Source organism: Panthera tigris, chromosome A3, assembly GCF_018350195.1.
Source record: "Panthera tigris isolate Pti1 chromosome A3, P.tigris_Pti1_mat1.1, whole genome shotgun sequence".
Classification (NCBI taxonomy): Eukaryota; Metazoa; Chordata; class Mammalia; order Carnivora; family Felidae; genus Panthera; species Panthera tigris.
The window spans coordinates 49,627,494-49,642,167 of NC_056662.1; the positions used below are offsets into that span (position 1 = coordinate 49,627,494).

General features: G+C 39.2%; 1 protein-coding gene across 2 annotated transcripts in view; it reads left to right on the forward strand.

Moving 5' to 3' along the window:
* The window catches only part of PYGB (glycogen phosphorylase B), a 58,342-nt gene that overhangs the window by 21,067 nt on the left and 22,601 nt on the right, over positions 1 to 14,674 (forward strand). For both annotated transcript variants that reach the window (XM_042981019.1, XM_042981018.1), the window contains exons 3-4: positions 8,012 to 8,090; positions 10,589 to 10,692. In XM_042981019.1, the coding sequence (XP_042836953.1) occupies positions 8,012 to 8,090; positions 10,589 to 10,692 (183 nt within the window). The remainder of the gene's footprint in view (positions 1 to 8,011; positions 8,091 to 10,588; positions 10,693 to 14,674) is intronic.

Consider the following 14,674-nt stretch of genomic DNA (forward strand, 5'->3'; position numbering starts at 1 on the left):
TTCTGCACAGTGAAGGAAGCAATCAACAAAACTATAAGGCAATCTATAGAATGGGAGAAGATATTTGCAAATGACCTATCCTGTAAAGGGTTAGTATCCAAAATATATAAAGATCTTCTACAACTAAACACCCCCCCAAAATAATCCAATTTAGAAATGCACACAGAAGAAATGAACAGACATTTCTCCAAAGATATCAGATGGTTAACAGACATATGAAAAGATGCTCAACATTACTCATTATCAGGGAAATGCAAATCAAAACTATATGAGATATCACCTCACACCTGTCAGAAAGGCTAAAATAAAAAATACAAGAAACAACAGGTATTGGTGAGGATACTAAGAAAAAGGACCCTCTTGCACTGTTGGTGGGAATGCAAACTGGTGCAGCCTCTCTTGAAAACAGTGTGGAACTTCCTCAAAAAATTAAAAATAGAACTATGCTATGATCCAGCAATCACATTACTGGGTATTTACCCCAAAAATACAAAACCACTAATTCAAAGGGATATATGTACCTCTATGTGTATAGCAACATTATTTATAATAACCAAATTATGGAAGCAGCCTAAGTGTCCATCAATAGATGAATGGATAAAGAAGAGGTGAAATTGTATATATACAATGGAATATTATTCAGCCATAAAAAATAATCTTGCCATTTGCAACAACATGTGTGGAGCTAGAGATTATTGATGCTTGGTAAAATAAGTCAGTCAGAGAAATACAAATACCATATGATTTCACTCATATGTGGAATTTAAGAAACAAGCAAAAGGGAAAAGAGAGAGAGAGAAGCCAAGAAACAGAGTCTTACCTGTAGAGAACAAACTGGTTTCCAGAGGGGAGGTGGGTTGGGAGATGGGTGAAATAGGTTGATGAGGATTAAGGAGTGCAGTTGTTGTGATGAGCACCAGGTGATATATGGAATTGTTGAATGACTATATTGTACACCTGAAACTATTACACCATATGTTAATTATACTGGAATTAGAATGAAAAAAATTATCTAAAAAAGAGGTTATCCTTCAAATTTGTCATTTGAATTCTGTTTACTGAATATGAACATCAGAATGCGTATGTAAGGACCACGAAACATGTAAAGTCTAGGTCTTCAGTGGAATTTATTGTTATAGGAAGTGTTTTAGTTTTCAAAACATTCTCTTTATATATATTCTTACAGATAGTAAAGATTTGAGGGAATGTTTATGCCATAATTATGCCATCTCTATAATCAATTACACAAATAACATGTTAATTATAGGGAGTTGTAAAATGAAGGGTAGCATATATCTTTTTAAATGTTGTACATCTTTTTCTTAAAAGTGGTATTTCTAAGTTTTAATTAATCTTGTATTTGAAAGGTTTTCATGATGATCAAAGCTTTACTGTCTCTAGGTACATGGTTGTTGGGCCCTTCTATTCATAAAGTGGGGTGCCACATGCTTTGAGTGGGAATCAGATGATGATGCAGGGCTTGGGTGGGCCTCCTCCCCCATACCCCTCCCCTATTTATAATATAATATGAAAAGTGAAACACACCACCAGTGTATCATACAGGGCTGGAAATTAGTTCCAGGGAGCAGATTACACTAAAAACTAGAACTTCAACAGAAGCAGCTCCCTCCTGACTGCCATCAAGGGCACATTTAAATATTTTTTTTATCATAGAAAATCTAAAATATGTACAAATATTGAGTGACTGCTATGAAGAACTCCTTCCACATACCTATCACTGGGTTCCACCTGTCATCAAGACCTACTCATGACTTCTCATTTCCCTCACATCCCTTGCTACTCCAGATTATTTAAGCTAATATCAAACAGCATATTTCACTTATTGCCATTTCAACAGGTGTCTGTAAAGATAGGGTCATAGCGCTATGACCCCTAAGATATTGACCATCATTTTCAGGCAGTTGACAAACTTGTTGACTGCCTTATAATTTTTTTGATAATTTTTTTAATATGAAATTTGTCAAATTGGTTTCCATATAACACCCAGTGCTCAACCCAACAGGTGCCCTCCTCAGTGCCCATCACCCACTTTCCCCTCCATCCTATCCCCCATCAACCCTCAGTTTATTCTCAGTTTTTAAGAGTCTCTTATGGTTTGCCTCCCTCCCTCTCTAATTTTTTTTTCCCCTTCCCACCCCGCCATGGTCTTCTGTTAAGTTTCTCAGGATCCACATAAGAGTGAAAACATATGGTATCTGTCTTTCTCTGTATGACTTATTTCACTTAGCATAATGCCTTATAATTTTTTAAGCAGTATATTCAGAAACTTAGCTGCATTTGTTTGATATGTCTCTTAAGTCTCTATTAATATATAGGCTTCTCTTTTTTTATTCTTCTGCCTTCCAGTTTATTTGTTGAAATGGTTTGTCCTATAGAGTGTCCTGCAGTCTCTATTGGACTGATGGTGTTCCCAGCTTGTGTTTAACCTGCTGCTTTGTCCCAAGGATTTTACTCTCACCAGTTCTACTCAACATAATACTGACAGGTCTAGCTGGGGTATTTACAAAAGAAAACAAAATAAGAGGCATCTAGATTGGAAAGGAAGAAGGAAAGGTATCTCTTTGAGCAGATGAAACAAAAATATATTAGTACAACTGAATGAGTTCGGCAAATTTATAGATATAAGATCAATATGCAGAAATCAACCGAATTTTTATGTAACTGCAATGAATGATCTGAAAATGAAATTAAGAAAATTATTCCACTTAAAATAGCATCAAAAATAATGAAATACTTAGGAATTAATTTCCAAAAGAGATGCAGAGTTATGTTCTAAAAATTATAAAACATTGTTGAAAGAAATAAAAGGAGACCTAAAAATGAAAAGACATTTCATGTCCATCCATGACTTGGAATCTTAAGATGGCAGTACTCCCCAAATTGATCTACAGACTTATTGCAATCCCCCACTAAAGTTCCAGTTGTCTTCTTTGCAGAGATTGACAAACTGATCCTAAAATCCAGATGGAAATGCACAGACCAGAAATCAGTATGTATGTATGTATGTATGTATGTATGTATGTATGAATGTATGTATGTATGTATGTATGTATGTATGTATTATGTATTTATAGAGAGCAGGTGAGTGGGGAAGGGGCAGAAGGAGAATCCCAAGCAGGCTCACACTCAGCACAGAGCCCAAAGCAGGGCTTGATCTCATGATTGTGAGATCTCTGGGCCAAAATCAAGAGTCAGACACTTAACTGACAGAGCCATCCAGGTGCCCCCAGACCAGAAATCATTAAAACATGCTTGAAAAAGAACAGTGTGGAGCCTGCTTGGGATTCTCTCTTTCCCTCTCTCTGTGCCCCTCCCACGCATGCTCTATTTCTCAAAATAAATAAATAAACTTTTTTTTTTGAAAGAAGAACAAAGTGTGAAGGACTCACACTTCCAAATTTCAAAACTCACTATGAAGCTACAGTGATCAAGACAGTGTGGTACTGGCGTAAGGATAGACATATAGAACAATGGAATAGAATTGAGAGTCCAGAAATAAACCCTCACATTTATAGCCAACTGATTTTCCCCCAATTATTTTGAAATTGTGGTAAAATACACATAATATAAATTGCATTCATACTGTGCCATGATTACCACCATCCATCTCTAGAACTCTTTCCATCTTACAAAACTGAACCTCTATATCCATTAAACACTAACTCCCCATTCTCTCCTCCACGCTGCTGACAACTACCATTCTACTTTCTGTTTCTATGAATTTGATATTCTAGGTACTTCATATAAGCGAAATCATACAATATTTGTCTTTTTATGACTGGCTTAATATCTTCAAGATTCATCCATGTTGGAGCATATGTCAGAATCTCCTTTTTAAGGATCTACAAATAATATTCCATTGTATGTATGTACTACATTTTGTTCATCCATTCATTGGTCTATAGACACTTGGATTGCTTTGCCTTTTAGCTACTGTGAATAATACTTTTATGAACATGAATGTACGAATATCTCTTCAAGACCCTACTTTCAATTCTTTTTGGTATATACCTAGAAGTGGAATTTCTGGATCATATGGTAATTCTATGTTTAACTTTTTGAGGGACCATCATACTGTTTCCCACAGTGGTGAAACCATTTTACTTTCCCACCAGCAGTGCACAAGAGTTCCAGTTCTTTCACATCCTCACCAACACTTGAACACTTGTTATTTTCCCTTTTTTTTTTTTTTTTTTGATAGTAGCCATTCTAATATATGGGAGATAGTATCTCTTGTGGTTTTAATTAACGTTATTTCCCTACTGTGTTGTATGTAAGTGATGAATCACTGAATTGTACTCCTGAAACCAATATTGTGCTGTATGTTAACTAACTAAAATTTAAAGACAAAGAAAAAAACCCATTATTTCCCTAATGATGAGTGATGTTGAGCATCTTTTCATGTGCTTATTGGCTGGCCATCTAAATATCTTCTCTGGAGAAATGTCTGTTTAAGTCCTTTGCCCGTTTCTGAATTGAGTTGTTTGTTTTTATTGTTATTGTTGAGTTTTGGGAATTCTCTATTCTGGATATTAATCCCCTGTCAGATATGTGATTAGCATTGCTAATATTTTTTCTCAGGTTGTCTTTTCACTTTGTTGACAGTGTCCTTTGATGCAGAAAAGTTTTAACTTTCATGAAGTCCAGTTTTTTTTGTTTTGTTTTTGTTTTTGTCACCTGTGCTTTTGGTGGCCTGTATAGTCAAATTGCTTTTTTTTTTTAAGAAAGTGTACCAAAATAACTCAATAGAGAAAAAATATTATTTTTGATAAATACTGCTAGAACAGTTGGATGTCCACATCCAAATGAATGAAGCTGGATCCCTACCTGATACTCCATATAAAAATTAAGTCAAAATGGATCAAAGACCTAAATGTAAGAGCTAAAACCATAACACCCTTAGAAGTATATAGGCAAATCTTCATGATTTAGCAATAGATTCTTAGAAATGACATCAAAAGCACAACCAATAAAAAGAAAAATAGATAAATTGGATGAGAGTTAAAACTTGTGTCATCAAAGGACATTATGAAGAAAGTGAAAAGGCAAAATGGGAGAAAATATTTGTAAATCATAAATCTGATCAGGGTCTAGTATTCAGAATGTATTAACAACTCTTACAACTCAATAACAAAGAGACAGATAACCCAATTTAAAAATAGGCAAAGGACTTGAACAGACATTTTCCCAAAGAAGGTATACAAATGGTCAAAAAGCATGTGAAAAGATAATCAGCATTAGTAGTCGTCAGGAAATGTAAATAAAAACCATGAGATACCACTTTGCACCCACTGGAGTGGCTGTGCTTGTAAAGACAGAGAACAAGTGTTGGCTAGGACATGGAGAAACTGGAACCTTCATATACTGCTGGGAGACAGTAAAATGGTAGAATCACTTTGGAAAATAGTTTGGAAGTTACTCAAAAAGTTAAGCATAGAATTTACCATGTAACCTAACCATTTCACTCCCAGGTTTATTTCCAAGAAAAATGAAAACATATGTCTACCCATAAAATTGTACTTGAATGTTCATAGCGGCATTATTCATAATAACCAGTGGAACCGGCCTAAATATCCATTTATGTGATAAATGCATACACAAAATGTGGAGTAGTCATCCAGTGGAAAGGTACTCAGTGATAAACAGTACTGATACATGCTCCAACATGGATCAACCCTGAAAACATTATTCTAATTGAAAGAAGCCAGATACAAAAGGCCATATGTGGTTTGTTTCCATTTAAATGAAATGACCAGAATAGGCAAATCTATAGAGACAGAAAGTAGAAAAGTGATTGCCAAGGTCTGGAATAGGGAAACTGGGAGTGATTGCCAGTGAATATCGGGTTTGTTTTTGGAATGGTGAAGTTCTGGAATTAGTGGTGGTTGCATAACTTTGTAAATATGCTGAAAACCATTGAATTATTCTCTTCAAATGGTGAATTTTATAGGGTATGTGAATTATATCTCAATTAAAAAGGTTAAAGATGCTTTATCATGCTTTTTCTGTCTTCGGTTCTGAAACCCACTTGAGCAAGATTTTACTTTCTGTCAATTAGCTACTATTTGTGCCTCTTTTGAATACTTTCAAACTCATGGCAAAATTTGCCTTACTAGACTGAGATGTACCTACAACATTCAAGGGTAAAAACATAAAAGAACAAAACATCTTTCCTCCCACATAGCCTGCCTTTATGTGGTATGCTGGTCTCTGACTTTAGTAGGTGTTTTGTGAATAAGAGGTTTCACAGTCAGATAAATCTGGAAAATGTAGTTAAATGTGTTGCTTAATTTGGAGCCAGTGTATATTACTGGGTAAATTCTGCCTCCCCTGCATATCCAAAATATCTTTGGTGGAACACACTCCTTGAAATTGCTGTGGGAATTAAGTCAATATTTTGAAATCTTACTCTGAATCAGATCACAGTTTGTGTTAATGCTGTTCAATTTACTTAATAGACACTAAACTGTTTCTTTATGACTTTGATGTTTTTATGTCCTTACAACTTTGCTTCTACCCTTTGTAATTTATCGGATCCTATAGTCCGGAGACCCCAGGGGCCCCAAGACCTTTCAGTGGGTCTGCTAGATCGGAACTGTTTATTCTTACTCTGTCACAGGTATATGGTGAAGCTTTCCAGAGATATCCGTGTGATACCTCAACAGATTGAATGCTAAGAGAGACAGTTATTAAAGAAAGATATTTGTAGAAATGTAAAACACTGCTACTCTTCTCAGTAAATTGTTTTCATTTTAAAACTGTATATTTGATTAAACTATGTTGTTTATGTTAATGTTAATGGGTTTATTATTTTAAAATGAATTCATATAGGCTTAAAAAACATTGATCTGTTTTAAATTTTTAACTTGATAAATATTGATAGATATAATTTCAATAAAGAATAGCTCTTGGGGGGTCTTCCTGAAACCAAAAAGTTTAAAAACCACTCATCAAGATAATTAATGAGAGCCATTTGTGAAGTTTAACACACTAAAGCCAGATTAATGGAACAATTATCCATCTATCATAACTGATAGGCAAAGCCTTCAGGTATGCATTCTGGAAAGGTTTCAAGTCAGGTGAAGAAGTTGTGACTTTGTTACTTTCTTTCTGATTTTTAACATTGTATACATATTTCACAAGATTGCACAAATGTAGTTGGGATGCCACAGGAAAGGTAGTTTTAGGTGTTGGTTGAAAAAGATGTCACATAGGACATCCGAAGAAGATGGCAGAGTAGGAGGAGCCTAGGCTCACGTCATCCCAAAGACACACCTACCTAATAACCACATCAGCATAAATAACCCAGAAAACGACCTGAAGACTGGCAGAACAGATTCTTCACAGCTAGAGAAGAGGCCACATCCAAGAGGCGAATAATAAATCTAAGCAGTTAAATAATTAGTAAATAAATAAATAAGTTACATAAATATCATTAAACCATATACAATTAAAGAATTATTGAAACCACTAATTTTGGTGTTAGGCTACATGTTATAATCTGTTCACTATACGTAGGTTAATAACCTGGCAATATCTTTGGATGTTAAACATGTCTCATTTGGATTATTTATTCTTTATTTTTTTTAAGTTTATTTAATTTGAGAGGTGGGGGAGGGTCAGAGAGCAAGGGAGAGAGAGAGAATCCCAAGCAGTCTCCATGCTGTCAGCTCGGAGCCAGACACAGGGCTTGAACTCACGAACTGTGAGATCATGACCTGAGCCGAAGCCAAGAATGGGAGGCTTAACCAACTGAACTACCCAGGCTCCCCTGATTATTAATTCTCAAGTAGTTTGGCAGCTTTTAAGATACCTGGAAACTTTCATTTTCATAAATACCAGATTTTAACATTGGATTTTCAAGTCTAAAAGCAGACTTTTTTAACCTTTGATTGATAGAAACTCACAAGATTTAATATCTTTCCTCCTGTTGTGTGAGGAAGATAGACACTAAGTAATACTAAAACGTTGCCCTTGTTTTTATTCACAGCTAGGGCTGGACTTGGAAGAACTGGAGGAAATAGAAGAGGACGCCGGCCTTGGCAATGGAGGCCTGGGGAGGCTGGCAGGTAAACCCGGCACCTGGCTGGTGCACAGTCTCTCCTGGTGTAATGCCCTGGCCACTGCTCACATGGCGAGGCAGAGGTCAGCCGTGCTCTGAACAGCAGTCTGTCAGTGTAGATTGGCCCCTCTGAGTGGATGGAAGAGTGTGTTTCATCCACATCGAAAAAAATGCAAAATATTATGTTTTTCCTTTATACAAGGGATACTTCCTAATTATCATGAAAACCAGGGTTGCTGGTTTTTGGGTAGCTGGCCCTGGGAGGGGGTTTCCAGTATACTGACCACTTTCCGCAGTCAGTAATTGGGAGAAAGATGGATAGACACATACATGCACACATATATGCATGTGTGCACACACATACATTCACATACACATGTACACACATACACACACACAATGATTTATGAATGTAGGTATGCTATTCCTGCTTTAGTGTAGTAAACAGATTGCCTGGAAATAGCAGAGTCATTCCTTTCAGGATATTGCTCCCTTGGGCCATTCTGTTTGACAGTATATCCAGCCTTGTTTTTCCTGTTTGAGGTGTTTGTTTTGTTTTGTTTTTTTGGGGTTTTTTTAGTAGCTTTTTTAGGGCAGAGGGAGCTGAATGAAGAACTTAGAAGTGGAGGGGCACCTGACTGTCTAAGTCAGAAGAGCAAGCCACTCTTAATCTCAGGGTTGTGAGTTTGAGTCCCACGTTGGGTGTAGAGATTACTAAAAAAAAAAGTAAGTAAACTTAAAAAAAAAAAAACAGAACTTAGAAGTGGAAATAGCTGTCACAGTGAGATTTGATTTTGCTGTGTGCTTCAAGGCTCTTGGGCACAATGTTTCTGGAACAGAAATAAGTTTTGTGCTGCCCTTGTGTGTGGGGGATATGGGAGGGTGGGCTCAGGCCCCTACCACTTTGCATTACTGCCCCTCTGGGGAGTTGTCATTTTCTAAAGGGATCAAACACCCTAAAGTTTATTGAGCTTGTGCATGTGCCTTTGTTTTCAAATGTTAAGTTAAATTCTTCAGAAATTATAAATGCAGCATATATTTCTCCCAAACAAAACAATACATGGATTTATATAAAGAAACAGTTTGCAAGGCCTGCCCCACCTCCACCTGTTGATGTGAAAAGCTTGTGTGTCACCTACTGCTCTCAGATGCAGGGCTCTGTCTTAGTTTATGGCAGTGAAATCATCCCAGACAATAAGCTGTAGCTTACTTTCCACACAGACCCGATCATGGCATCACAGCCAGAGGGCAGCGCGTAGCCCTGAGGGAGCTCCTGGGTCATCAGTCCCCTGCGGCTCCCTTTACCCTCAATAGCATTCTGTTGATTATAGCCATCTTCCCAGTCAGTAAAAACAGCACCTGTTTCTCCAAGCTCCAGGAGGCTCCAGACCCTTCTGTCTCCTTCACAGCTCAGGTAGCTGCCTAAACTCCCCTCCTACCCTAAGGCTGATGACTGTCAGGCAGGACAGTCCCATCCCTGCTGTAACACAATCTGCTCCCTTCAAGGGTTCAGGGCATCTGCAGGCCTTCCATAGTCTGGTTCCTATTGCCTTCCTAGTCACCTTTCCTGCCACTTGTGCGGTGCCACTGGCCTTGCCCATGGACTGGTGTGACCTCCTCTGGGGCCCTGTTTCCATGGACTCCTCTTACCTGTGCAGATGTGGGTAGCCCCCAGCCTGCTGTAACTTGATGTGTCCTGTGGCCCTCCTGAGAGAATGCTTTCTTCAGAACAAGATTCCAGATCTTACATTTGTGGATCCTCTTATTCCTAACCCTCAGCACAGGGTCTAGTAACAGGGGTCTGGGCATACTTGGTGAATTGAGCAAGTATTTTATTTACTGATGTTTCTTGTGGACTTTTTTTCCTTTTTAATCCAGAAGTTTAATCAGACTGCCTTCTGGATCTTTATTTAAAACACTGGTCTTTTTCAAGACATTTTCATTGGAACAAAGGCTTATTAGGTTGATGTGCTGATCCAGCCACGTTCCGGGGGCCTTGGGTATTTGAGTTCTTTTATGGTAAAATGTCCATTCCCAGCCCCCTCCCCGTGCCTCCTTCACTAACATGTAGAGCTAGTTCGTGGTGTTATCCCACTGTCCAAACAGCATGGACAAGTAGAAGGTGCAGGGGTGGGGAGGCCTTCAGCCTGTATGAGGTCTCTAAGACAAAGCTAGCAGTGAGGGGACTTTGTGTTGAAAGGTGTGCCCAGTTAGATGAGACTCTCTGGGGTTCTTCACTTCTGCCCTTCCCATCTCCCCACAGCCCCCACACTAACACCCTCTTGGCCCAGACCATGGCTCTCAAAGTGAAGGGATTGAGGGAGGGCTCAGTTTTACTTTCATGAAATCTGAAGCTGACAGGTTACCACTGAATCGCTGTCTGGCATCCAGAGGCCAGTGTCCCAGTACCTACTTAACATGGGTGTCTGGGCCTTGCTTCCAGTGGGCCTCAAAACTGCTAATTATCTTTGATTCCAAGAAGTTCTTTGTGTTTGGAATTTTCAGCCTGCTTCCTTGACTCAATGGCCACGTTGGGCCTGGCAGCATATGGCTATGGAATCCGCTATGAGTTTGGGATTTTTAACCAGAAGATTGTCAATGGCTGGCAGGTGGGTGAAACTCGGTTCTTTCACTTGTTTCCACCTCTCATGTGCAGAAGAAAACAAACAGGTACTTTCAGTTCAGTTTTTTATATGCTAAATTCCTTCCTGGAGAGATTGTCTGCCCGTCCTGGGCAAGGCAGAGGTGGGATAGGTCGGGGGTATCCTGTGAGCTTCGTGCTTCCCTTAGAGCTCTATGTGGGCTGCCAGAGGCCCATCTTCTGTGTGAGCTCATCACATACAGCTTCTGTGTGAGCCTGGGAAGCCTGCTGGGTGGGACCCAGGGCCTAACTGGCCTTATAGGTATTGCCAGGTGCTGCCTGCTGGTTCCCTGTTGTACCTCAGCATGGAACAGAGGTGGCCCTCTCTGGTTTACCCTCAGTGGGACAATTGACCTGGAGTAGTTAGAAGAAGAGTTATTGTAGGTTTTGTTCCCACCTTCTGCCTTCACTCCCCGACACCACTGAGGGGACTGTGTCCTGTGCCAGCCTCTGCAAAGCAAAGTGCCTTGAGGAAGAGTGGGCTTAGATCCTGAAATATCAAACCATAGCTAAGTGAGGTGGCCAAGAACACATTGGTGGAAAGAATATAACCTCACAGTGCAACCTCAATGTCCTACACTGGGCAAGAGGGTCATTTCCCCTCATTCAAAACTTTAAAATGGGGGCACCTGTGTGGCTCAGTTTGTTAAGCATCCAGCTCTTGGTTTTGGCTCAGGTCATGATCTCACAGTTTGTGAGTTCAAGCCCCAAGTGGGGCTCTGTGCCGACAGCGCAGAGCCTGCTTGGGATTCTCTCTCTCCCTCTCTCTGCCCCTCCCCTGCCCATGCATTCATGTGCATGCTGTCTCTCTCTCTCTCTCAAAATAAATAAATAAACTTAAAAAAAAAAAGACTTTAAAATCGAAGGTATGGCTATTCCACTTGATTAGAAAATAGTTTATGTGATATAATTTGGCTCCTAAAAATGACAGACAAAGCAGGGCTGTGGTTGGGATTAAAGGTTTGTAACAGGAGAATAGTATAGAATATAAACAGATGGATGCCTGGGGTGATGGAAAGCTCCTGTATCTTGATGAGGCTGGGTCACAGGTACGTGCAATTGACAGAACTCCTCAAGAGTATCCTTAAGGTTTACACATTTTGCTATCTATATATTAACCTAAAAAATAAACACAGGGTGAACTGTACTTAATGAGGTGCATGCTGAAGTGTTCGTGGAGAAGTGTACAGATGTCTGCAACTGACTTTGAAATGCATCAAGAAATTAATGGGTCGATGGATGGAGGATATGTGATAAATCAAGTATAGCAACATGTTAACAATTATGGAACCTAAGTGGAAGGTGCGTGGGTGTTCACTGCCAATTCTTTTAACACTTCTTTATGTTTGAAAGCACTCATAATAAAAAGTTGGCAAAGAAAAGTGTGGCTAACAGTAAAAGAAAACTTAAAACAGATTTGTATCTGTTGCTTAATTTGTAGAAGTACTCTCTCCAGCCTTAAAGAGAACTCCACTCTTCCTCCTGGTACATTACAGGTAGTTTCATGCACAGTTCCTTATGTGTGTGTGTCTGTCAGAGGCACCCCAGCCCTTGTACCCCTGTGTCCTTTAACCCATTCCAGCTCCTTACAGTCGATGCAATGTGCTTTTGTAAGACAGAAACTCTGAGGCCCCTCCTTACCTACTTGGTGTTATGGTTAAAGGCAGAAAGGTTTTTTGTGTTGTTTTTTTGTTTGACCACAGACATTTCTTTCTTCTGGTGTTCTATTTCTGTATATTATTGCCATCTTGCAAAACAATTTAAAGACAGTTGTGGGATGATAGGTGAATCATAAACTCACCCTCCTCTCACCCTGTTTTCATGAGAGCCAGTCAGTTTTTAATGGAGTTTAGCTGTAGCATAATTAAATGTGGGCAGTGGTCAGACAGCAGTGTTGTTGGCCATGGGGCAGGGAGAGGGGTCTGGAGAGGACACCCTCCTGCCTCTTGTACTTGAGGAGATGCTGCTTCTGCAAACTGCTCATGGAATTACGTTACAGGAGATGACCAGGCTTTGGTGTTGGAAAATTTCACTAATGTACAGACATGGCACCAGATCAAAAGGCAGGACTGGTCCCATGATGAATAGCTACCTGCACCAGACAGAAAAGCCCAGCCAGAAGTACTATGGAGAGACACATATTGAGGCAATAACCTCAGCTGTGTCACCTCCCTAAAACTGCAACCAAATATTCTTCTTTTACTTCTGTGTAGGAACCATTAAGAAAAAAACCCAGAGCACCTGGCTGGCTCAGTTGGTAGAGTGTGCGACTCTTTGATCTTGGGATCATGAGCTCAAGCCCCACATTGGGTACAGGGCTTACTTAAAAAAAAAAAAAAAAAGACAAACGAATAGAAATTTTTGAAAACCCTCAAAGTAACATACAGGCACACCTTATTCTGTTGCACTTGGGTTTATTGCGCTTCACACATAATGCATATTTTACAAATTGAAAGTTGTGGCAACTCTGCATCAAGCAAGTTTGTTGGCCCCATATTTTCAACAGTATTTGCTCACTTTGTCATTTTGGTAATTCTCACAATGTTGCAGACTTTATTATATTGTTCTGGTGATCTGTGATCAGTGATTAAAACTTGCTGAAAGCTCAGATGATGGTTAGCATTTTTTAGCAATATTTTTAAATTAGGTATGTACATTGTTTTTTTAATAATTAATTAATTAAATTTGGGGGGGAGAGAGCATGTACAAATGAGTGGGAGAGGGAGAGAGAGAATCCCAAGCAGGCTGCATGCCCAGCGCAGAGCCCCCACATGGGGCTTGATCTCACAACTGTGAGATCATGACCTGAGCCACGATCAAGAGTCAGATGCTCAACTTGACTGAACCACCCAGGTGCCCCTGGGCACATTGTTTTTTAAGACATAATGCTGTTGCACACTTAATAGACTACAGTATAGCATAAACAAAACTTTCATATGCACTGGGAAACCAAAAAATTCATCTGACTCTCTTTTGCTAAATTGGCTTTATTGTGGCAGTCTGGAGCCAAATCTGCAATATCTCTGAGTTATGCCTATACCTGGGGTTATTTGTTAAATTTGAAGAAGAAAGACTCACTTATTTAATTTATATTTATAATTCTTTATACATTGCCTGCCAAATTCGTTTATTCCGAATGCTTCTACTCAAGGATTGTTAGACTCTGTGGGGCTACTTTTAGTTTTATTGGTGGGATTCTTTTTTGTGTGTTTACTGATTTTGGATACCACTAAGTGCAGTTTTTGGAAAATTGGCTGCTTCAAGGAAGGCCTAGCACAAAAGCAATGTCTTCTAGTTGTGTGTGTCCAGGCATTCGTGCTACAAAGGCAGCCTGGCCCCTGGCACCTGTGAATTTGTGGTGTCATTTTCAAAGTGGTGGACTTCTAGTGATTCTTTTTTTTTTTTTTTTTTTTTTTTTTTACTATAACAGCTTTATTTAGTTATCAAGTGTTTTTTTAGTATATTTACAAAGTTGGGCAGCCATCACCACTATCTATTTCCAGAACGTTTTCATCACCCCAAAAAGAAATCCAGCATGGATTTGCCGTCACACACTAGCACCTGACAACCATTAATCTATCTGGTGTCTCTGTGCATTTGGCTGTTCTAGACATTTCCTATGAATGGAGCCATACACTACATGGGCCTCTTCGACTCAGCGTCTTTGCAGGGTTTATCCATGTTGTAGTACGCAGCAGAACTTTATCCTTTTTTATTGCTGAATTCAGGTTGTTCTTAATGTCTTTTTACTTTAATGCATTCTTCTGAATTTTATCTGAGTTTGTTTCTTTAACAGGACGACATGTTAATTTTTAAACACAAGGCCTTGACTGGAACTGGACATCTTTGCCTTGTAAATAGGCTATAGTTTATTTCAGTGCTGGATGGCGTCGGTATCTCAACAGCATGGTCATTGTGGGCAGTGGAAAGGGGTGGCCCTGCGCCCATGA